The sequence below is a fragment of the Augochlora pura genome, chromosome 4, assembly GCF_028453695.1.
Source record: "Augochlora pura isolate Apur16 chromosome 4, APUR_v2.2.1, whole genome shotgun sequence".
NCBI classification, from domain to species: domain Eukaryota; kingdom Metazoa; phylum Arthropoda; class Insecta; order Hymenoptera; family Halictidae; genus Augochlora; species Augochlora pura.
Window position 1 is genome coordinate 18,384,277 of NC_135775.1, and position 27,212 is coordinate 18,411,488.

The following is a 27,212-nucleotide window of genomic DNA, read 5'->3' on the forward strand; positions in this document are numbered from 1 at the left end:
AAGCAAAATTACCGCAAGTGAACGTACAGTTTAACGATGCAAGGAGGCTAAACGGTAATTGAATTTTTAATCGGCGCATCGCAATTCACATTTAAAGAGACGCGGCGCTTGATCCTTCAGACTATTTCCGGATTAGCAGAATGGTTCTACCGCAATATTCGGCGAGGTCTTTGTTTTATCACCGAAAATCACCGTTTCATATTGTAGCCGCACTCCGCGGTAGAAGCCAACGAGAGACCGACCGCGATACCCAATATACGTTTCGTGCTAATAAAAAGAACAAAAAAAAGAGAAAGAATAATTTGCACATCGACAGTAAAACTGAAATACAAAAGGGAGGGACACCTTCGTTTCAGAAAAAATTCTGTCGTGAAAATGTGATTTCCCGTGAACGTTGCTCCATTTTACGCGGTGAACACGGCGGAACGGGCGCTGCTCGGTTTACTATCCGCGAATAAATTAATGCACTTTGTCAATTCACCGAGTAACTCGTTCCGACAGCAGAGAATTACAATACATCGTTTCCGTTATTAGCATCGCGAGTGCAAACAATCCGCGTCAATCGATATTTTCGACTGGACTTTCTGCAGATTTCAAACATAACTCATTGCAAAATATGCATTATTCATTACGATCCTCTCTACCAGGGGAATAACTTCCCTTGTCAATGATTCTTTTTGTTCGGGCTCGACTGTGTTGTTTACCTCTCGTACTGTAGCTTTACATGCTGTTCTATTTTCTTGCATGTTATCTTCCGCCGTGTATCGTGACGGTGGCCCGGGCTCGGGTTTCTGTTTTCGGAGGGACGAAGTTAGTACACAGCAATTTTTGTTCTTTTTCAATCACGCTGCCTGAATAGTTCGTTTATTTCGGAATCGTGTACACCGGCGCCGACAGATCGATCGGAATCACTTCTGACATCGCTTTCCGCGATTTCTATTTCACAAATTATTACAGGTAGGGAAGACACGTTCGTGGTGAGTTCTTTACCGAATTTATTTATTACTATGATTTCTACAGGACGCAACAGTTTCATTGTTTGTAACTTTTGAATATGAGAATTACTATTCTTCGTTTCGCTATTTGGTTAACTAAGTATTTTAATGTAATAATACTGGACCTAATTAAGGAGAAAAGCGCAGGTACAATATCTGAAGTCCCTTCAAACCATAATGATATTATGATTGCAATTATTATTCATAATGCTAAATAAGTACTTAATGCAAGATATAAACGCTTCGTGTTACTATAGTGGTGGTCTGCCTAAATACTTTCTTTACATGCGATGATGTAAAAAATATTTCTTATGCAAGCTGTATGGGAATAATACAATCTAAATAATCTTTTCGGACCAAAATCAGTTTTTTAAACAGTTCATTATCGTCAATATTTCTTTTACGTAGTCGTATATTTTTCTATGATATCTAGCGGCCGAGATTCAAATTCATGCACACAGTCACATGACTTCATGCTTCATTTTAACTTTTTTAAGTGCAAAAATGATGACCTTTTCTCAAAAGAATTGTTTACACTGTATCAGTGTTGAGTTACATGAAAATTACTTTTTATATCACTAGAAGTAACAGAAACATATATATGGCAATGCTTCGATACAACACATTATGTATTGGCGATTAACCCTTTGCACTCAAAGTCATTTTGACTCGAAATCCAAAATTGTTTTACTGACTAATAGTATTACTATTTTATAATGCATTTTATGCCCATAAAATTGAGTCATGTGACTCGTAAAATAATTGCACTTTTAAAAGTCTTTACATAGAAAAATCATTAATGAAGTGAAAGCATTTTGGAACGTGATATAACAATGTTTAATGGTGCTTCAGAGTGCAAAGGGTCAATATTATTAATTCGATTATATTATAGATTTTTGGATTAAGTATGCACAGATGTTCCAAAATTAATTATATCTGAATTAAGGAAAGAACTCGCACATACGAGAAAAAGGTACTCGAAGATAGAACAACTCACCCTGATAACAACAATATTACTTATCGATCACATATCGCAGGTTTTATCACACAGCGGTTGGACCCGCCTAGCTCGTCTTATCCAACTTCACCTTATCTTGAGATCTCGAATCCTTATAGCCTAAGGGAAGTCCCTGCTGCGACAGGAGAAGAACGAACGGGTTTCACGAATTTTTTTACGGGAAACCGTTAAAGATATATCAATTTCACAATTGTACGAGACGTGCGTTGAACAAGAAACGATGAAAAAATACAATGCAAAATCGTACGCGAGAAGCAACGAATTTCTATCTCTGACCGAAAATATTTGATGCGGCATCATTAATATGGCTGCTCGAAGAGTTGATCGAGCGTTTACTAAAATCGCGTTTCATGGGCGGGCTGCCCTTTATTTTTAACTGTGATATTCATTGATTAAGATTTAGCGTAAGAAATTGACGCCACGGTTAATTGACGGAATTATGATCGATGAGTTATTTAGGATACTTATAATGAATATTAATGGGGTGATAAATGCTCCTATAGTTTTTCTGAACATGAAACAACAATTTGGAATGAGTTTATGCTTCTTTGTGGTTTGATGAGCAATAGACAATATTTGCAGCTTTCGCTTAGAAAGAGAAACATTTAAAATTTGGTGATCTTTTTAAATGAAAATTGTTGAGAACATTAGAATGTTTTAAGCTTGTACTGTACGTACAACCAATACGATACAAAGGAGAAAAAATATCCTCTATTTTAAAATAATTATTTATAAAGAGGTTTACTGAATTTTTATATCATTCAAAATATAAATAATAATATAGAGATATAAAGATATAATATATTCAATATATAAATAATATAGAGATATCACGATATAATATATTCAATATATAATAATATTCAAGATATAAATAATATATTAACGTGCTAGGTTAAATCTTGGTAGTCTAATAATTCTTCATATTACTGCGTTCTACAGAACTGTTCATTTATCTTTCATCATCGAAAAATGAACATTTTCGACCTTAGCTTCTCACACACAGATACAGCTTTATGGTTTTGTGTAACATATCTCGCATGTGCAATAAATCAGACATTCAGCATTATAATATTTCGCATTTTCTTCCGGGACAAATGCTTGCCAATATAAACCGAGACAGAGTAGATTATTAAGCAGTTAACAACTTTAAAGGTGTTTCTGAAAAGTTAATACGAAAAGTTCGTCGGATGCGAAAGAATTCCGCCTGCAGCACTTTAAATGAACTTCTCGAATAGTTTGAAACTGGTGCCCCAATTTCAACGGTGAATCCGACTAATCAGTGTGCGAGAGTGTGTACGTGTGTCCGTCTATCTGTCTCTTCTCTGTCTCTCTGTCTGAGCACGTGTACATATACGTACACGTGCGCGCGCGCGCGCGTGTATACAATACTTGCGTCTTCCGCGTCTGTGTGCAGATGGAACACGCTGTCGAATCACCGTCGAATCTTAAAGCCCGCGAACGTTTTAAGTGCTTTCAGTTCCTCGGATCGGCGGCCGTGTTCACCGCGAATGTATCTGTTAATGTCGTTCAACATCTCGCGAGCAGAAATCGAAACAGCAATATCCAGGGGTTGATCCCGTGGCGTGCTCACAATATCGAAAGTCGGCCCGAAGTTTCGGCCCCCCCCCCCCCCCCCTCCCCTCTCCCCTTCCGGAGTCTACAATCGATAACTTTGGAATCCGACCAACTCGGCCCCCGCTAATCAGCTGCAAGTTAAATCACGTGAAAATGTAGTACAGCCAGTTAGTCGCGGTTCGTTGGTTTGTTTGGCTTTTATTGGCGTCACCGGCGTCGACTTTTCCGAGCCGCCGCCGTCCGAAGAAATTACAAGATGAACAGCGTTACACAAATTGCAGCCGGGCAAAGTTAATGTCCCGTGAATTTTACAAACGGTGGATTCGGCGTGTTTGTACGGATCTACACGGTGTAAATTGTGTTCCTGCAACTTATTTTTGCTGAGAACCAGCTCTGCTTTCTGTTCATCTGACGATTTTCATTCGCGTTCCGGATCGAGACCCTTCTAACGATGCTTTTGACAAAGCTTCCTGTATTTCTATCGAATAAGATATTGTTGGAAAGTATTTTTTATTTCGATATATTACCAGAAGAATAACAGTGCCGTTGACAAAGCTTCGCGTATTTCTATCGAATAAGATATTGTTGGAAAGTATTCTTTATTTCGATATATTATCAGAAGAATAACGTGTTAATACGAAATGTTGTAACGAAAATAAAGCATGATGCGATAAATATTATTCCAGATAAATCGCGTGTTACAACAATTTGAAAAAGATCGGATTACATTCATATTTTCGTTCGAATATATTTTCATGGAATTTGTTAAGAATGCATTCGAGTGGATATTTATCTTTACCATTGAGAGTTACATTGGATAATATTTAGATCGGATTTATAATTTTGTTTAAACATATTTTGTAGGATTTGTTACGAATATATATATATATATATTCGAACGGATATTTATCTTTACAGTTAAGAGTTATATTGACTAATATTTATATTTATTTGTTTGTCAATATTTCGGAAATAAAAACTGACTGTAGAATGAAACTGTTTAATGAATACAGATATTTATAAATATAATTAAGATTTATTCATAAATCTGTAAATCATTCAGAGAAAGAATAATCGCCGACACTATTATAATGTTTCAGTAATTTACATATTTATTGCTCACATGTTGCTCAATATACAGAGTGTCCAAAAAATATTTAATAATCTGAAAATGTTCTTGAGGGCATTTGAAGCAACTTTTTTCTTCACAAAATTTTTTTCCAAGGCATCATTAACGAGTTATTAACGAAAAACAGTGACCAATGAGAGGCGAACTCTTCTCGTGCGAGGCGGCCGAGCTAATAAGTAGAACTGGACTTTGTCAGCTCCTTGGCTCAGCCGCCTCGCACCAGAAAAGCTCGTCTCTTATTGGTCAGTGTTTTTCGTTAATAACTCGTTAATTATGCCCCAGATAAAATATTTATAAATAAAAAAGTTGCTTTAAATGCTCTCAGGAATCTCTCTGTCCCCAATTGCAACAACTTTTGTCAATTTTTATGACATGATAAATTATTAAGCAGTATATCAGTTTTATCATAAAAGATCGCTTCGAGAAACATTTCAGTTAATTTTCTGTTTACATGCTCTTGTGGTCATTTACAATAAAATACGAAACAATCATTTCACGTTTCAAATTCTATAACACATTTTATTTCTTTATAATACTGAATGTAATATTTATAATAAAATCCAATTAATACCAATATTCTTTTGTACGACAAAAATTTATTGAGAACCATTTAATTAAATTCATAGAATAGAATTATTAAGATTCCACTTCTGTTACGCTTCTCTATAGTCATAAAGTATGAATGCGTGAAGTTTGCATGATCGATCCTGAATCTAGTCACTTCTTTTCTTCTGAAGTGAACCGCTGAGCTTTTATCGAGAAGGTTTTGTGCATATTAAGTGAATATTAGATGAAGGGGAACATTTCCAGCGCACTTTGTCTTCACTGAAAGAATGCTTGATGCAGTGTTCAATATCGTTATAAAAAATTGATACAGGCATGATATTACACGTCACTACTATTAGAAATATGTTTGTACATGGCAGTAATTCTGCAAACAATTTCCCTTTCAAACTCTGATCATTTAATTGCTTAATAATGTTTTCTACTATTGGAGAATGTTTAGTACATGGAAAACATTAGTTTATCTACATTTTCAATATTTATACTGTTATTTTCAATTGATTATTCCATTAAGACCAATGTATAATGAATTATTCTAATATTAGAACATAAATAATATTCGATTGTAATATTTTAAATACATTTCTTTTGTAATGCGATCAAATAACTTGAATTGTTTGGAAATTTTAGGTTTGTTGTAAAATAATTATCGCAGACATTTTAAGTGGTTGTAAACAAATTAAAGGACGATGTCGTCTAATTTTTGTATGCGAATTTATAACGAAAATTTAAAAAATACATTTTGGGTACATTGGTATTGTATTTATAATTAATTCAAGCAGCTGCTTTTTTACTTTAATATCACAACAATATTTCAAACAATGTACAAATTAAAACTGTCGTTTGGTGACTTGTGCACATGTAAAAATTTAATTTGTAAATTATTCTTACGTATCTGCGATATCAAAGCAAAGAAATCATTCGAACCTAACCTACGAAACGTTCAATCACCATTCGAAACAATTCAATCGTTGGAAAAATTTTTCTGCTCATTGTTCAATAATGTTTTGGTAGAACTTGACAGAGTTTCTCTACTATTTACAAGAACAATGTAACTGCTGTCATCGATTCACAAGGCCCCGTGACAACGGACAGGAAACAAAACGGTCCACCCGACATTTGGCTACTTCCCTCTAACACGATTTCACGGAATCTCTGTAGAAAAAAAAAGATGAATCCCAAGGAAAGCATCCTTCAAGAGACTTCAACACCCTCTTCCAAGGTAGAATGTGCCATTATCCGGAACACTCTGCTCGCGGGAACGTTAATCGTACGCCATTCGTTACCTTAATGTACGGCCCTCCCTGACCTATAATGCGACTGTTTCGAGCCGAACGTAAAAGCGAGAAATGGAAGACAGGACGGCATGCCAATGCAACGTTGTAGATCACCCCGCCCAGCCCCCCCTCCCCTCCTTCTCGCTCTCCGTCGATCGTATTAGTGTACCATAAAACAAGGGGCTGGTATTCGGGCGTGTTCCACTCCGCCGATAAACGAAATTACTGAGATTCCCCCCGATTGGCGAAATTTAACGCGGACGTGTCATTAGGTCCTGCGAGATTTCTCTAATACCAGGGCAACGGAATGCCCCCGGACACAAGGGAAGAAAAATCGAAGAAGGAGCCAGCGAAGGGAGGGGGTGGGGGGAGGGCGGTCACGAAAATTCGAGGGAGGAATTTACGATCGCCTGTAAGGCGACGTCGAAAGTCCTTCGGTGCTTTTCCGGGTTCCATTAGGACCGCGCCCGAATAGAAATCCCACCGGTTCGATTAACTTTCGTTTCGTGCCCGTTCCCCGGGACGATTGTCTGCGGGGAAAATCGGTCAACTATTTTAATTAATTTTCCTGCTGCCGATTGACGCCGCGCGAGACTCCGCGATCCGTTCGCGACGAACAAATACAGTCTTGCCGGGGATCGGTTCTATGACCGTGAATAACATTTCTATTTCTGTTCGATCGACATTCGCAACCACGTCGCCAAGTTAACGCTTATTTAAGCGGAACATCTTTGTTCAAATTGGTTCGAATGGCTTGAACATTGTTGAGGTGTTAGATTGATTTTCCAGAAATGGAGAATTATAAATTAAGAAATGACGTTTTCTCAATTTTGTATTTTGTTGAGATGTAAATCGACTAGTTTTTCAGAAATAGAGAATTATGAGAAATTTAATAAAAATTATTAATAGATTAAGGAATGATGTTTTCTTAATTATCTATTTAAATCTGTATCGAAATCTGTAGTTTCCTAGTTAAAATAAATCCAACTGACACCTAAAATTGACTAACAAAAGATACCTTATAACGATTGAAAGACTATTTATTCAGATCATTAGTCATTTTTATCAATAAGTATGCTTGAATTATATATAGAATGAAATCTCAAAGTGAAAGATATGAAACGTCGACAGACTCTGTAGCATTAATTAAATATTTTGTCTTTCTAGTCATTAAAAATCTTCGATACGTTTAATTTCGTCTAGAACCTTTTAATAAAGAAATACTATGAAAGTAAACATAACGTATAATAACCTTTAAACTTATAATTTTCTTTACAGTTACTATGATTAGAATATTTTCGATCCCACTAATTTCTAAGAAGGAAAAGGAATTTTGTATTTATTCTGTACTTACATCTATTCGAATGTTTAAATATTGGCGGCAAAAGAATAAAATTTGATTTCTACTTAAATTAATGGATGAACATTTATACCTAACAGCTTATTACTAAATATCTCCAACGCGAGTCTGACTCGTTAAAGTACAGCAAGGGGTTAAAGTTCGTCCATTAGTAAAGAATCGAAGTAATCGTCGAATATACTCAAATTTCACAAGAAACAAATAAAATTAAAATCAAATCACAAAATGTTAGGATTTTCGTACACATCGCGGCATTAATTCCGCTAAATTCGTGGCACGTACGTTTCGAATCTTGCTCCGTTTTCTTATCGTGGAATTTACGACCGGAATTATCAGCGAGTGTCAGTGGAACGTGGGTCCATATAATATTGCTTTATGGCGGCTTGGTTGTAACAGGAGCGCGTAACATGACACATATTAACCCCTTGTGGCGTGAATTACTTTCCGTTCCGAAGAAACCGGTGCCGCAATCACAGCTGCCTCTATAATCGAGATCATAATTACGCAATGTGTCACGCGAACAGCTGTATAACCGGAAACGGAGTAACCGCGTACTCGCGTAAAAATACGCATCGAAATCATTCGTACCGCGTCATGAATTTGGTAGCGGTTTAAAATTTTTCTTTTACGAAATTTTAGTGACTTCAGTGAACCATTAAACTATTTTTAATATTCCTCATTTCTGTAATCGTTGACTGTTATATATATTTTTAAAAAAGATTAATTTTACATTCATGTATATATTATACATTAATGTATATAAATTTCTCCATCTCTCATATTGGTTTAAACTTTGCTCATAAAAATTTATTGCATTCCAACTATTATCTCAAAGATCATAAATGTGTTTCTATGAAATGCAAGATTCAGATTGTTCCAGCTTTTTCAATTAACTATATAGTATAACTGTAACCTTTTATTATACCATTTATGGACCTGAGTTTTAATAACTGCTATTACAATTTGATTATTCTTCTTCGAGAAGATTTAAAAACAGAGTTAATTGTATGGAATCGTAAAGTCAAATAACAACTTTCAGACTATCGATTTTTTAAATTTGTTAATAATGTTATACCGAAATTAAAAACAGTAAGAACATTGAGTCTATGTAGCTAGTGTTTCTTGTATTTTATTTGCAGGACAATGTTAAATGCATTCTATTGCATAACACTGTTTGCAGTAATTATCATGCAGATAGTATACTGTAATATATTAAATGATATATTATACAATGTATTTGTATTATAATATATTATACTATGATATACTGTAACATACTATTATAAAATTTTACTAGTACGTATATAGTATATTAAAATATAGCACGTCATATTTTAGTTTTTCAATTTGTACATAATAATGTACAATATACTCTATTATAATAATAACTCTTTGCACCCTAGCCTTTTTTCGCTTGAGCAAATCAGTAACTCGAGAAGTTTCGCAGTAAGTTTGCTCAATTACTTTCCTGGAATTATATAATTAATAATTGTTCTTAAAATTATCATTGTCACGTACTAAAAACAATGCATTAAGTTCACTCTTTTTTCGCTACTTTAAATGCAACTGAAAGTTTGAGGTTAAACTCGCTGAAAATTCGCGCGCTCGTCTCTCATTGTCCACTATTTTTACTGGAGTTACAACAATCATTTTAATATTATATATATTACACTATATTATTATATTATATTATTATATATATTATAGCTGTTGCAAACAATGATTTGTGCGCCAAAGGCATGTCAAAGCCCGGTTAGGTTCCACCACAAAAAATTGATGAGCTCACTCGAAAGCTCGGGGAAAAGCGTTCGGACACCGTCTTTCGGGAATACATGTATTTTTCATTTAACGTTGAGAGAGTCCGGGGGGGTCAGGGAGCATTTCACCGGAACCTGTCTCATTGTCAGTTTCCGTTTCATGACTTTTGCCTTTTCTGCGAAGCGCGTTTCCATCCCGGCCTGCACCTAGAAAATTCGTTTTCGCTGTACGTGAAGCGCACGACAAGATTGCGAGCATTTGTCTCCTCCCACCCCTCCGAAAGGAACAAAAGCTTCTCAGTTTTCTCCATGGATAAGGAGATCAATCCTTTGTAATGTATACGGTAAGTGGAGGAACCCTCCTAAAAGAAAGCAATATTGTCCGTGAAAGCTACACTGCTAGGATTTGAGCGTAGAAGCTTTCCCATGAAATTACTATCAAAAAATAGTCTTCCATATACTTTGGAGGAACAATGTATTGCAGAGAGACATCTTGTACCATTGGGAATTGAATTCCTTGTTACATTTTTATACAAACGTCGGTACTTTGCCAGAGATGTTTGACAGAGGTTTTAGGAAGGTTTTAATGGTATATGTATTGTTTTATTAAACTGTGGATTTTATAATATTAGAATACAATTTATTTAAGGAGTGAGAGCTATGGCTTACACTATAAACTAAACAGCGTTCGATGTTATATGATTAATTAGTTAGTAAGGAATGAATTAAAATTAAAATTAAAGTAATGATATAGTAATGATAAAGAAATGATACTTGAAGTAATAAAAAGGTGACACGCTTCATGAAACGGAACAATAATAATTCTACATAATAAACTACACTGAATATACATATGTTCTACACTTGAAATACAAAGATTAAAAATAATCGTGTAACATTACATGAATAAATTAAATTTTATTTTAGATTAGACTCTTAAGAAATTTTCTAATTTCAAACTCCAAAAATTCTTTGGAAATGAAGTAAAAGCTAACAGATAAGCAATTGTAATTACCAAACGTTATTTTATGAAAAATAAAGATCTAGTTGTCTACATTATGCATATAGTAGATTAACATATACTTATTCCATTTCTACAAATATAAATTCGATATTAATGAAGTAATTAATTTTTGATTCTAAAGCACCCAAACAATTGTTTCTATAGAAATAGATGGAACACTGTCAAAATTTTTCGCCAGCAGCTTCCACAATACCTTTACTTCATCCGAATGCTTAGGAAGCCGTGCATAAACAACGCGAAGTTTTACTTCTTTGACGAACAGAAAAGTAAACTGGGCTAAATCGCCGTATAGAAAATTTTTGACCGTCGTCCAGGAGTCCCCGGAAACGCTTCGACCCACTTTCATCCCCGAGCTGTATACGTTGCCCATAATATTAGGAGAAAAATGCTGATTCCGTCCGTGTGTCTGTACGTGACGCGTCCCGTCACTGGCCTCCACGCAGGTGTTGAGCTCTCGGGATCAAAACCGGCTCTATGGTTGCGAGCGGGGAAACTCCGATTGACCCAGTAAGAAAAGCGGGCACCGCGCTATCTAAAAATTATGCTCCGCTCTGGACAACGGCGTCCCCGTAGCCGGAAGTTGTGTCAACAGGAAACAAAAACTGTTTCAGAGGGAGAAGGGTGCTCCTGCTGACACGGCGCCCCCTTTCCTCGAAGACAGCACGACCATTTTTAAAGTCCGGACACTTACGCCCGTCGTGCTTTTTGTATACGGAATTTTTCGGGAAGCTTTTCTGCGCACCTGGCAAACTATTCCTCCTGCTTGGAAGTGTATAATGGAATTGAAATTTTATTATCTTCGTCCAACGGATCGGTCCGTTCGTTCTTCTAGCTGAACGCGTTGCTCTTTTTCTTAGTTAAATGTAGAAAACTCTTTACTAGATTAGTATTTATTTATATAGTTTTAATTTTATTATATATTTATCACTGTTGAGTTCCTATTGTTGTTAGATATAGTGTAAAGATTAAATTAAAATTTGAGGAATTATCGAGGGGGTGAAATTTGAAATAAGGGTTGCAACATGATCTCTAAATATGACAAAAAAGTATGACGTGCTTATTCTTCATTATACTGTATTAATACATCGATGTAATATATTCATTTTATGTATTATTGAAATATATTAATATATTAATAATAATTACATTATTTATGGAAGAGATTACCGTCGCTTCAGAAATTATTAACTGCTAATCTTCGACGAACTGTTGGCAGATAAATTATTAAAAAAATAAGGAACTGAAGCTAAAAATAAAGACACAACCGAAGCTTATCAAAATTCTGTGAGCACGAAAGCATCGCCGCGAGTGGTTGTTAATTGGCTGCCGGATATTTAGGCGATCCCTTGCAGACTTTCCATGGAGGGGTCCGAATTAAACCGGAAGACGAAATCGCTTGAATATGCCATTTACCTCAAAGCCGCGTTCGTTAGTCATGAACTAATCTCATAATGAGAGGAACGACGAACCTGTATGCTGGCTTTCCACACGCCTGCGTGCAAATGGATATATAATAAACGGTCTATGCGTGCCCGCGTAAACCATCAAGCACAGTGGCTATTATTAATTATCTGCCCGTGTACTCCATCAGTGGCTAATCAATCGGGAGTCAGAGACTAATGGGTGTGAATCTAACAGCCAACACAGGAGAACGGATCGAGGAACAAACCGAAGAGAAGTATTCTACGAGTGGGGTCGGCTGCGGTTAACGTGGGAGCCCGTCGATACGCTCTACTCTCGTCATTTTCCTCGATTAGAGAGAAAAAAAACCAACAACTCTTCGTTCTCGCGCCGTTGACCAATTGGCGGCCAGCTCGGATCACTGGAATCCTTTCCTTCGCGAGTCAAACTCTAATTTTCCCATCGGCCCTTCTATAATATTTGGAATCAACGGGGTGCGGAACAAATTGTGTTGCTTTATGAAAAAGGTTACTTTTTTCAACATTAGGTCTACCGGAAAATTATGTCCACTAATGTAATTTTATTTGCGACATATATTTCTCAAATATGATATTCATAAATCGCCATCACGTTGACAACACATATGTTATAATGATATTAAATTATTATAATAGTGCAATTAATATTAGATGCTTACAGAATTTGTTATTTTCTTGCCTTAAAGAACAGGTAGAATTTTCCGGTAGACTTAATATTTATTGTCCGAACCTATTTTGCTTTTTTAATTCTTTATGTTTCTCTACATCTATTAACACTGTTCTTATGATTTTCTATCTTCTTTCGACTTAAACAAAAAAAAACGATAAAGAGCAATTATTTAATTGCACAAGTAAGGGATAAAGAGTGTCGATATTGTTATAACTACTGTTTTTTTGTTTATAACCATACCATACTACCGTTAAATTGGTGCATTATATATGAAACTTCAATGAAAAATATTATCTTCAATTATCTTACAGTTTTGAAGCATGTTGAATATTTTATAGTTATTTTATTTTATGGAATTATTTTTATTTTAGAATGAGCAAGGAATAAATTGTCATTATTTCTATAATTGTAATACTTAAAGAGCAAAAGTTGAAAAACGTGATATTGATGATTCTAATTTCTTTGGATATTATGCATTTTACCGTGAAGCTCGTATAATATTCGTTCCAATTCTTTTATATGTTATGGAGTTTATTGAAATCAGGAGTACGATGTATGAAATTGACTAGCAACCGCTTACTGTTACATCCAGCAGAAGTTTCCATTAAAATCATTTTCTACATCAGTCCGCGCGATACGATATCTCCGGCCGGATCAAGTTACTTCTGAAAGTCCGCAATCGTTTCTACACTTCTTCGAAACTTCCCCTATACTGTTCCTACATTAAACTCCAATTCGTGTCTTTCCATTAAGAAGAATGTATCAACAAGAGAAATCCAAGAGGGATATAACACATCCTAATCACTTATCAAAACTGACGTAATTAATTTAAAAGTGTTTTTAGTACAAATATATTCGTAATATAGTCTAAATTAAATATACAAAAATATCTAAATTAAATGTAAGAAACATAAGTCAGATAAAAGTATTTTCCCCTCTTTTAATAATTTTAATAAATCGTATATGATATTAATACTTTATTCACTTGAAAAAGCTAATAAAAAACTAGGTTATAGGCTAACTAATAATTTGTTAATAGGTAAATTAAATAGGTAAATTCATTAGATTATTATATTAAATTTAATTAATAGGTTTATAAGTTCATATTAATTATATTAAATTAAATTAATTAAATTGATAAGTAAACTAAAGTAGGCTATTATAGATCAAAGTGTTAAATTGTACTAAGTGCCTTCTGCGACGAATAAAATAAATAAAATAAAAATGAAATAAATAGATCAAATAAATAGTACGTAACGCTAATATTATGAAAATAAAAAAATATTAGTAGATTTAATTATCTACTGATGACATAAATGTTCATGGCCGAATAACAAAATCTGTAAAGCATTAATACATTCTCAAATTCCTCCAACTTTATATTTTACCGAGTGGTATCAAACTTTTTACTCAGAAAGCAACTCGATAATATCTAGATGGATCTCGTTAATAGTATAATCAGCTTCAACACATTTCCCGAATATTCTCAGTACATTTATAAAATAATTATATGCGACATCCTTAGTGCATTTAAACGAGGATATTCATCGAATAAGTTAATCGGAAGTTCGCCGCGTCTCTGTACGAAACTTTTTACTCAGAGAACCACTTGTTTATGTCTAGATCGATCGCGGCGAGTATGCGATAGGGTGTTGCTAGCTTATCGGCGTTCTGTCCGCATCGGTTCTTGTCTTAACCAGGAAGGGTCCGAAATACCAAAGTGAAGAGCCCTGCCAAAACTTCGGAACTTTCCAAATCGCCTCGTATTTCCGGCAAAGTTGTGCAAACTGTGGACGGAAAGTCTGGAAAATTTCCTCGAAAACTCGGCTGGGAAGGTATTAGCACCCTGGAATCGACAGCGCATCGTTCACGGCGAAAGAGCTCCCGGGGAGCCCCAACTATTTAACGTACTTCTCGCGATGTCACGAAATTGGCAACTACGATAGACTATGCCGTTTCGCTCTTCTTTCTTTTTTTCTTTCGTTTTTACAGCGACGCGCAAGCCAGCACGTGCTGTCCTCTTTTTCTCGTCTTGTCAACCAAACTCGTTTCATATTCAACGTCAACCAGAAACAGCGCACCATTCTTCTTGTTCGCTGTTCCAATAGAATTTCCAGGATTATTTCGCAGCAAGCGGCGTCTCCGCTTGTCAATGAAACAGTCGCGGAATTAGAGTTTCCGAAGCGAATTTATTACCTCGCGCTCCGTAGAAAGCACTTTCGGCTTCTAGCGTGCTCTTGAAACCCGATATCAACGCGCGAGTCCGAAGCAACAAATTAATCAACGGTGCATTGAATTTTTATGGAATCGATGTTATGGAAATGAAAAATAAAAGATCTGAATTGCTATTGTTAATTGCAGTTAACGATTGAATTTTGTCCAATTGTTAGTCGCGATTAAAAAACTACGATAAAGTGGTAAACTTGATAAAGATAATTTTTATCTATTTTAATCTATTTCGTACAGAAGTTAACAATTATGAACAACCTCTTTCAATTAATCGATTCATTCAATCGTCGACGATGAATTCCTTGAACTGTTTTTATCAACCACTTGAACAAATTAAAAATTTTACTCGACTGTGTACTGAATTGTTTTATTGAATACTGTACGAAGCGTCTGAAATTTTTGAATAATAAATGAAAATGTAAAAAAATTATTTTAGATGAAAAATAAATTACATAGTCGTAGGTAATAATATTATCTCGTTTTATATTCGTTCATTGAATAATATAAAATTTCAAAAAACGTTTGTGCGTATCGTAATAGTGAAAAGAATTTATTTTTAATGGACAAATAAATTACGTGAACGTTTATTATATACCTTACACAGTCGAAAGGTATTAAATTATTGCGGTGTACCGAAAACATTCCCATAGAAGTACAAGGAGTATACGTGTTGCGAGGCCGCAGGCATTGCCCAAGGGAACGCATGAGAGTCGAGTAACTTTACACGAAAAAAGGAATGACAGTCTCCACGAAAAGACATGCAATATACCGTCTTATAATAATACTCCGCTAAAATAGTAGCTCTCCTAAAATGCAACACCGAAAATCGACTTGCTTCCTTCGTCTAATTTATATTTTCAGTCCATATATATATATATATAATATAAATTCCATTATAAAAAATAAGACAGCATACTTTTCGCGAATTTGTTATTACTTTTTACAATTTTGAAATCCTTTCTAAGAAATTTAACAAACAATTACGATTCATAATATAGAATTTAATATTGTACATTAAGCAGAAGAATTGAAATAAAAGTGGCGAAAGTTTATCGATTGATTTAATGACCGAGGAATTTTTATGTAAAATAAAATTGTAATATATTTAATTGATTGAAAATCCAACAGCAGTCCGATCAATCGGACGATTTTAATGTAAGAACAAATAGATACTATTTCAGTATGTGTATAATATTAAATGTACAGTATACGTTAAAGTTATATGCAAGATAATGAAAAATGAACAGAATGAGCACTGTATAACATTTTCATTTGATCTTCAATAATTCGAAACATTTTACAGAAAAGTAATGCCTCATTCAATATTTTAATAACATACGAATAGAATAATGATCTATTATTATTTCATTTATTATTTCTATTTCTATTTGCACTTTATTTCCATTTCTATTTATGTAATACCTAAAATAATATCATATCTGTAGGAAACGATAAGGAAAATTAATTTATACACTGATCTGCAATTTAATTGTAAATCGTAGGTGTAAACAATCACGACGATCTTTCTAAAGAATAAATCTTGTTGGATTTGCAGGAATGGAACGACGTGAACATGAGATGGAACACGTCGGAGTATGGAGGCGTGAGAGACCTTAGGATCCCGCCACATAGACTTTGGAAACCCGACGTTCTCATGTATAACAGGTAACACACTGTATTCACTCGTTTAATATTCATGGAACAATCCGCCTCATTTTTACAACGCGCGTAACCAGCGGAAAAGGATATCGAAGCTCCGCCCCCCCCCCCCTTCGCACTCCTTTAACCTACACGCTCTTAAAGCCTCGCAGAGAGTGTCTCGTCGGTACAGGCCAATCTCCATTGTAAATAAACAGCCGTTAATTACGTTAATTAGCATTTTACTATCCGTGGCAGACAGCGTTCGATAAAATCGTTAACGCGATCGCCGAGGGAATTTGTTCGCGCGCATATTAAAACCGGATAAGCAAATAAAATGCGCGAATTAATGACGCGCCGAGAAAATGTTAATGGAACGATTCGTACTATTGTTCTCCGTGACTAAACACGGTGGTCATTGGTATACGAAAATCATACGGAATTATTGAGCAACATATTAACTAAATTGTGGATTCTATGCATTTGTAATAAAAATTGATAGATATGTGAAACGGTAAATATGTTCGATGAACTTGGAAATACTGTTGCATTCATTACAGCTGAAACGAATAATTAAAGAGATTGTATATAGTGCAATTGATTTTAGAAATTCTTTGCGAAGAAATCCATTGTTTAATGATAGCTGCTTCAACAAATTTGTCTGTAACTTCCTTGTTTAACAATTTAGAAGGGAACAAATATTTTCAATATCATTAGCAATGAAGTTATGTTTGTCGATAATGAAAATACTTTGATCTCCTTATTAAAGATCAAAATTTATATGAGAAAGATATTTATATATTTAAATAAGAAATCTCTTGGACCATAATAATTAGACTACCGATTTTATTTATGCATTTATTAAAGTATTTAAAAATACTCTCATATTATTTTCGAGTCTTTAAAATCATATATTTAATTATTTAACATCTATATTCGCCTACGTAGCATAAATATCTCGCAATTGATGCATTTATTATTACAACCCAGTAACAATGTAAAATATATTCTGAAGAATAGCAACGATAATAACGAAGTATTTCGTCCGGATTCGCATACCTGAATTTGAATATAGTTCAGTACGCCTGGGTCTATTATTTCACTGAGAAATTGTAAGTTGCGCCCGCCATTGGACTTTCATCTTTCGTTTGAGAGCGGCATCGTGTCCAGTGCATATTAATTTCGCGATGGAATTTCCCGGAGAATACAAAACAAGCTTTGTCTCTGGTTAGCTCGGTTTTATAATGCGAATTACACTTCCGCGGAAGGCGTGGTTTGATTTTAACTTGGCCGAGCCGCGTCTCTGAGCCTGACACCAAGGGAACGCTCTTTGAATAGTTCATTTGGAGGGTGGACAATAAAAGTATGGCGTCCGTGGTCCAACGTCGAACGCCTCGCTGTTCAATAGGATTAACCCTAGCATGCTTAAGGGATGGTCGAAAAATGTTCATGAAATTTTAAACCTATATTTGTTTTCCAACAATGTTCTTTCATTAATTTTTTATATTTAATTTTTTCGTTAACCTCTTAGACACAATGCGCTATTATAGTGCTTTACTCAATCGAGCTATAATTTATATTTATTTTTATATATATTAACCCCTGGCCGACCTAACCTATACAAGACAATTATATGTATATTTTAATTTCTTTTTCTCTTTTATATATTCTACATTTTCTATATTCTTATTTAATTTATTGTTAGCCACTGTTAAACACTAGGGACTATTTGTCTATTTATTTACTACCATGTTATTTATTTATTTATTCTATTAACAGACGCATACCAAAAAAAATATAAATTAAGAGATATGGTAATTTAGTTATGAAAAATTTAATTCGCGCAAAATCCTGCCGTGCTTCAGAGATTAATGGCTACCTAGCAAATAATAACAATAATAACTAATTAATAATACATAAGTGTACTATTTAATAGTATTTTAAAAATAAATATATCTCGAAGTGAACCAGAATTTTAACACCTTCTCTTAAGTGCATACAAAATGACCACAAGCAGACCGTAATCTTTCTACTGCTATAAACATCCTTGGATTAATGATTCTGAAAAACATAAAAATTTTATTCCCGGTCAAATGATTTTCGCGGGAACACGAATGGGCCGAGTTGTTTTCGAAGCGTAGAGTTCCTTAAACAACTTCGCCCCGCGCAAGAAAGTAAAGTCTTCGGACGTAATATTTAAATTCCGTTGCGAGCGATTCGAATGGAAATCAAAGTGTTACAAATTTTCGTCTCGGCGTGTGCGCTCGTTCAAGGGCTGGGAAAACTTGACAGAGCTCGACGCGGAAAAACTATTCCATCCGGAACACTGATACCGACTATAAATCGAAGTGTCGTTTTGAGACGCCGAATCCTTGTTCCTCAAGTTTACGGAATAGTCAGCGGAACGGTATTCTTTTCTTGGAATATACTACCCACCCAGTGCACCAACTGTTATTACGACTCTTCCGTGCAGCGCATTTTACGAAATTTATTCAACAGACGAGAAAGAAATTTTATTACAATTCACTGGCACCGAGTCTTGTAATATATTCTGAATGCTTGGCGGAACTAATTTTGGTATAATGTATGTAATATAATATATTTTTTTCGTATAATGTTTGTACAATTACCAATTTTTTTTCGTGAAATTTTATGTTCAAGAGATACTTATTTTTGTTAGTTTTTACGCGGTGTAATAAAAATATATTTAGTAAACTATGGAGAAACTATATTCGATATTATTTATTTGATATTATATTAGATATTGTATTGAATATTACATTATTATTACATTATTAATATTATATTATTATATTATTATCTGCTTACATCAATTATACAATTACGCAATTCAGCTGACAATTCTACCATTCTCTGCACAATTAAAAATAAATAACGACAGCACAATTATTCAACGAATTGTTTCCGCATTTTATTAAACGCCGCGCAGTCTTTTGCGAATAGACTGGTGGAATAATTGTCGACTGAAATCTTTGCGATTCGCTGAATGTTTTTCAATGAAATTTCAATGTCTCTTTCCTTTGCGAGATCCACGATGGGAATTTTCGCAAATGTGACGACGCTGATAGCAGCCGCGTTAATTCAATTGTTTCATTGGTTCGCAATTCGTTTTCATTTCTATCGTTCTCGATCGTTCGTCGCACTCCCACGTGATAACACCAAAACAACTCCGGCTTATTGCCAGTTAGCTCCGTGAAATGACGAAGTCGACAATGCGATTTAAAAATGATTCATAAAACGCGGATTTATCGGATAACATTGTCTTTATAAATTATGGCGTGCCATGCAGAAACTGTAACGGCTACGAGGTATATCATACTTCCGATAATATGTACAGATATAGTGAACATTTTTGATAATTTACAAGTGTCATGAATTATCTTTATTGATTTTGAAAAATTACTAGGAGCAAGCCACTAATATATTAAATTTAATTTTGAAACAGTTTTCTTCAAGGATTATAGTACTTAAGTAGTTATTTTATAACTGTGTCATAGTAACCTAATTTTTATGACATTCACAGTGGTCAATTTTTAATATTATTATAAAAAATATATAGAATGATTGTTCTACAAAATGTGTGCCGAATAAATTTAACCGCGTACCAGGGTACCTATTTTTATTTCCCTTTTATTTATTACCAGCAATTTTTGATAAAATATCGCAAAATCAGATTTCTATTTTTTGCAACACTATTACAATTATCGCAAAAATTTATATAAAATATTTTAAATAACTACTCTCGAAATATCGTCGACATTTTACTATACAAGTGGTATTTTCACAAATTATTTTTACACTTCTACAACCATTAAACCTTTAATATGAAATTGTTCAACAATTTTTCAACAATCTTCAAACGTATTTTCCCATACGGTGTATACAATCGGCTGTACGCGATCCACGATCAAAGCAACTTCGACACGTAAATACCATTCAGACGGTCCCGAATTTCATTGACACCATTTAAAAGCGCCGTAATCGTACACGCATTATTTCGAAACGAAAAAGCTCCCATCAGAAATAGGGCGCTGCAACGTAGCCGAAAGCCCTGATAATTGCGAATAAAACAAATGAAAAGGCGGCAAAGTAACGCCGGTTACGATACACACAACCGGCCCGACCTGGGGCTTTAACCGTGCCGTTTTAAGAGACAAATGGCTAAGTTAATATTTTTACGAGTTCTTGTTATACGCACTGTAAAGCAATTCGCCGCGCGCGGTTTAATGGAGAGATGGCCGGCAGAAATTTAATGAAACGGATTAAGTACGAACAGGAAAATAGAAAAGAGATGTATGGTGCTCATTAAAAACACGTGTAAGGTGTGTGTTCGCGACAATGACACGCGCCGGGGAAGAATGCCCTATGTTTAACCACTTGACGACGCGACGCTGAACTCGTAATGAAAAGGCAACCGTGTCGAAGGCGAGGATACCGAGTCAACTGTCTCAGCGCACAGCTGCGAACGAGAAGCACTATTTTATCTTCTCTGTATAATTTTATGCGGCCATATACTTGACGCGTTTGATTAATTAAAAACAATATTAAATTCGTGTCATATTTAACTCGATTTTCTATTAGTATAGGAACAGGTGTATACATAGAAATATTGCATAAAATTAATTTACTTTCATCAACGTTGAACGTGCTATTATTGGTCGAGTAAAGTGTTTTACATATTTTATTAATAAATGATTAAAATTCAAACGACATTTCTCCTGGATATTACTTTATATCTATTTATTACATGTCACATTTAACTCAGTTTTCTGTCAGTATAGGGACCGGTGTATACATAGGAATATCATCAACACTGAACGTACTATTGTCGAATAACCGGCTCTACATATTTTATTAATAAATGTTTAAAATTCGAATTTCTCATTTCTCTTGAATATTACCAAAAAAATCTCTTCCTTTCAGCACATATTGTTATAAAAATCGCAAGATTTTTAACCAAATTCAGCACTGTAATTTTTATTAAGCAACACGTGTCAGTCATACCTGGCACGTTTAATGTTAATTATATAAAATATTTTGTAACGCTCCAGTCATAAAAAGAATGTTTAAACACTCGCAGAGTCATTGTTGCGTTACGTTAAATTTCCCGGAGAGTTGTAATGTAAATTGTACTGCGCGAGCAATTTTCAAGTTCCGTGCACTTTTAATAGTTCGTTTCCTTTCGAACAATTTCACCGTTTGCAATTGCCCCGAATGTTGAGTACATTCTTTATCAAAATTTTGCCGGTGCATTCTTGTGTGGCCGGTCCAATTTCAAATATTCTTTTTCAAACGATTTCGGGTAGCTGCATTTTCCAAGGTAAAACCCGGTCGATACGATGTAACTCTTTTCGGTACATCGAGCGCAGTTCTGTTGCGGTTCGCAGTGAAAGGGGTAACAATTCCTGTTCGCGTTACCTGCGGAACATTAAAACATTACTGCACTGAATAACAACTGGAAGATGCATGATAATGAAATTGCATGATTTAATGAAATGTTGTAAGTTAAAGAAAAAAGTTGTAAGTTAAAGAAAAATGTTGTAAGTGAAAGAAAAATTTATTTCTTAGAAAATATTAAAAAGAATGAGAAGAGCGATAAATAGAGCGGAAACTGTTTGAATAAATTATTATTCACAAGCTGTTAATGACACTGATCGTTACACCCTGCATTCGATAATGCATTTCATATAAATTCAGTACGATTTTTGAGGTTATATGTAATTGTATCGTAGAAATCAGTAAATTTATTTTATATCAAATGGACAAGACAAAATTACGATTCGCTTTTTTTAGAATTTGTAAAATGCATTACTGTACTTCATTATGAAATATACTTGGAATAACACTCGCATAGCACGACTCGGGTCTATTTGGACCCGTGGTATAAGTACTATTAAAGTTATATCAAGGTTATGTCAATATTATGTTTGACAATATCAGACAATATTTTACGTTCAATTTAGATTTTTCCAGTTTTACTAAGATGGATAGAAAAATTAAAGTATCTAAAAAGAGTACTTTAAAAAGTATCTTAAAAAAATTATATCAGTCCGCCGTTCGATTGTTAAACAAAACTGGAATTACGTAAAATATTTGCAACAATACGACCGCAAAACTCGTATGTTTAATTACATTATCTCCTTATCCTTTTACAGAACATTTAAAACCACGTGCATTCTTATTTCGTGTCAATAGAGCACGCAAACAATAAATTAATAACTGGTCCCCCGCATCGGAACTTTCCGTACAACTTAATAATTAATAATCGGCATGGCAGAACTATCTAGTGCAGGTACTTGCCAGCATTCGGCGCAAGAAAATCACAGTTACACGTAGTTGGAAAGTTCGCCGAGCATAATTGTCAAACGTTACATTTCCCCGTGGAGAATTCGGCGGCGAGGCGCGCGGGTTCGCTGGTTTTACTCGCGAGCGGATTTACAAGATCGAACGAGAGCAAGTTTATTCCCGAACGGCGTGTTTCTCACGGTGATCGTTCGCCGTCGAATAATTAATTTAACATCGATATCTGCGCCGATATATTCGTCGGCCAGCGCCGCCGCCGCCGCCGCCGACGCCGTCAGCCATCATCCGGGGCGCAATTCAAAGCGATTGGGCCGCTGACCAACTTCCTCGTTGCACAATTGGCCTCAAACGCAGGAACCAATATTAATCTCTGTGCCGCGCGTAGATTGTCGTCCGGGGCACGGTCGCAAAGATGGTGTATAACGGCTGAATCGCGTCGAGGATCGATCAATTAGCCGCTTTGTCGCCTTGTCACGCCGCGTTTCTCGCGTGCTCCACTTTTCAACCGGCTCTCTCTCGAACGATGGAGTGCGGATGTTCTCGTTTATTCTGTTTTAATTCAGCCAGCTGCGACGCAGCCGTCGCCGACAAGATACGCGTCGATCTTACGTTGGTTAAACGAGCTTCGTCGTTTCGTCGGCCCTCTCGTAGTAATTGACGCCTCGAATACGTCGTGCGCCTTCTCGCGTGAATGCGGTACTTAAATATCACTGTACGTTGTATTTTTGCGTGAAAATTTCGCGAGATGATCCTAGATATCGAATAAAAAACAACTATTTTCATTGGAAAATTAAACACAATTTTATTCAATTTTCTTTGTGTATTCGTAAGTTTGTATTTCAAGTTTTTGTTTGTGTTCATAAAATCTGCAGTCTAAATATTACAAACAAATGTTGCAATAATTGCTATAGACGATATTAATAAAAGCATTACACAATAATTATTGTACTATATATCATACTATTATTATATTATATATTATACTATTACATACATAATAGTTTTATTGTGTAATTAATTCTAACGATCGTGTATTTTTAAAAACACACATCTTATGCATAAAACTGCAAGCATAAGAGCAAAGGACACTTATTTCTCCTTTCTTTAATAATGTTAATAAGTTCATGGTTCAACGTTCTTAATTCTTTCATCTTTTTGTAATTTTAAATTATATCTACTTCAATAAATCCACTAAAAATTCACAGTTCAATAATCACTTTATGATACGATTATTTAGAGGAGGATTTTAAAGAGTTCAATGTGCACGGAAAAATTAATTTTTCATCAAAATTCTGCTCCACCTTTTATTTGTTTTTAAAACTATGTATTGTCAGTGAATTCGTAACAAATCAGTTTTCTCGTACTTCTCGTACACTATATGCAAACTAAGCACACGCTTTCCTAATTTCCTCGAAACAATTTACAATTCGTTTCTCAAAGTATTCGATAAGTTGCAAGCTATTTTTGTTAGCGTACATTTCTGCGCCTGCTATTATTGTCATTATCAGCTCGATAGAACGATTGCCCTTATCAAGCGATCCCCATTAACAAGCCCGTGTCGCTACGATTAATGTCGCGCATTCATGATGGATCGCCGCAACAGTTTCCCGACGAAAGTTTTCGATCTTCTGCATTCTGTATTGTTTGAGGTCGCCCAATGAGGCCAGTGTACACAACACACCTTGTAACGGCGTATCGCGTCCGATCGAACCGCCGACGGAGCTTTCACCGGGCAAGCCGTTACGAAGTTTGTTAGAATAAATAGCTCGGCGACGGAAACGCGATCACGCACAAGCCCGCGCGGCGCACGGCAAACAAAGCTCCAAAATGGAAGCTATCGCGTGGCGCCCGTGTTATGAATCCATAACGGGAAGAATTGCCATTCCGGAACAACGAGATTCTACGGCTCACCTCTGCACTGCTCCGTACAGTATCCAACAATAAGTATGTGCTTGGAAACAATGTACGGTGGACACGGTGCTCGACGAGATTCCTGAACAGTCGGATTGCGGACGCCGGGTCATTATGATCCAGCGCGTTCTTAATCGTCGTCTGATTGCTCGATTTACAGGAATTAGATCAAATAAACTGTTGTTACGCTGTTAGAAATTGCTAGTTAGTTTTATAAGAAGTGTCTTTAAAAATATGTTTTCAAAATAAAGGTTTATAAATTGTATAGTATTGTATTTCAACGGTGGAGATGTTAGTTAAAATATACCAGCAGTAAATAAATGATAAAACTACTCTAAGGATTGTTATTAATGAAATAAAGGCTTGAAAAATTGGTAAATTTCATCTAAATTTATTTCGATTTAAATCTAAATTCATTTATGAATTTTAGGTGCTTTTTAGCACAGTTTCTAATAAAGAGCGAATTGCTTTCTTCATTTATAAGGTGACTTTTTAATATTTAGACGTATTCAGAAGTGTAATTTATAAATTTCTAATATGATACTATTTGTATTCTGTTTTTGATCATTCGAAATTATTGTATTTAAATAACTGTAAAGAGTATCGTACTTCCATTCAAATGACAGAAATAGTTTAATATAATTGAATATTGTTTTAATAATAGTATAACAATATTCAAGGAATAAGTATTCTAATAAATGTGATTAAATATCAGGAGAAATATCAAGGAAATATTATTTAAGTTAATATATGCTAAAGGATATATTAGGTGAATATACAAACCTGCGCAGTATGGCAAAACGGTGTCCATAGATAAGGCTCTTCAACCCTCCTCTGTGCATTATATTTTCATAAATCCCACTAAACGAAGCATTGTCGGCTATTTATGAATCATCCGCTGTGAACATTAATTTTAAAAGGTTCTCTTATCATTATAATAAAACCCATCCACACGATCGCTATAATGAACCCACATAAATCGCGCACAGTATCTCTGGCCATACGAAAAAGTCAGCATTGCTAAGATGAAATTATCAGTGCTTCTGCTTAAATAACGGTTCGTTAAACATTTTCTGGATAAAGATTATACATTGAGTAAATAAAATTGAACGTAGTGGAAAGATTAAAAGAATTTAAGAATGTCAATTTATGAATTTTAATCTATTACAATTATTGAAAAAGAAAAGGAACGTGCCATTTATTTTCCATTTCTTGCAACTAATGCAAACAATTTGAATGAAAATTTATTCAGTATTTATTAAAAAGTGTAATTATAATGAAGTGTACGAGCTTTATTGTAATGCTTTTGATTATAGAAATGACTTGATAGAATATGAATATCATGCTTCCATATTTTGATAAAAATTAACAAACACTGAATAGATTTTCATGCAAATTGTCTGCATCAGTTGCAAAAAATGGAAATAAATAGCAAGTTTTTACCCTTTTTCAATAATTGTAGTAGATTAAAAGTTATAAATTGACATTCTAAAATTCTTTTAATCTTTCCACTACAATAAATTGTATTTACTCAATTTCACCATAAATATATAATCAACAATCTAGATATATGGAGCTGTTCGAGTCTATTTTATGTCAAAGTTGTTAATCTATAAATCTAGCTAAATATCAGAGAACTTTGTTACGCTGAAAATTTATGATAACATGACTCCATACTTACTGACGTTGATCAAGTATTCGAAAACGCGAAGGCTAATCAAATTAGAAACTTTTCTTTGGTACTTCTGAGGTAAACGCGTTCTTCATCGACGCGCCATAAAAGTTTTGCAACTTCGAAATATTCTTTGTTCCTGGAAAGAACATGGAACTGTCTTGCAATTATATTCTAAATATTGATCTATTTAGCTGTCTTAACATGTCGCTGCATCTTTAAGCGTTTCCTGAATTTTACAATAAAGAAAAGAATTTAACCCTTTGCACCCGAGTGGTGACCGGGAGGCACCATAAAATTGATCCATCACGTTGCGAAACAATCTTTATACTAACGAAGTTTGTATTTTAAAAATTGTTGAGATTACGTTCTGTTGATACGAACGACAAGAATCAATTACATATGCATAAAATGTACTTTGTTGTATAAAATGGAAATACTATAAGCCAGAAAAATGACTTCAGATTTCCAGTTGAAATGGCTTCGAGTGCAAAGGGTTAATCATATAAACGCGAAGACGAAACAAACTCTGCACTAAAATGACAATAAAATATTCCCGCATTTTCTTATAGACTTAATAATTGATAAAACTTGACAAGTTTGACTCATTTCTGGTCATCTTACCTA

General features: G+C 34.7%; 1 protein-coding gene across 1 annotated transcript in view; it reads left to right on the plus strand.

Moving 5' to 3' along the window:
- Window positions 1–27,212, plus strand: part of Nachra7 (nicotinic acetylcholine receptor alpha7 subunit) — a 246,500-nt gene that overhangs the window by 157,195 nt on the left and 62,093 nt on the right. Inside the window, exon 3 of the mRNA XM_078178125.1 lies at window positions 16,596–16,705. Coding sequence (XP_078034251.1) covers window positions 16,596–16,705 — 110 coding nt within the window. The remainder of the gene's footprint in view (window positions 1–16,595; window positions 16,706–27,212) is intronic.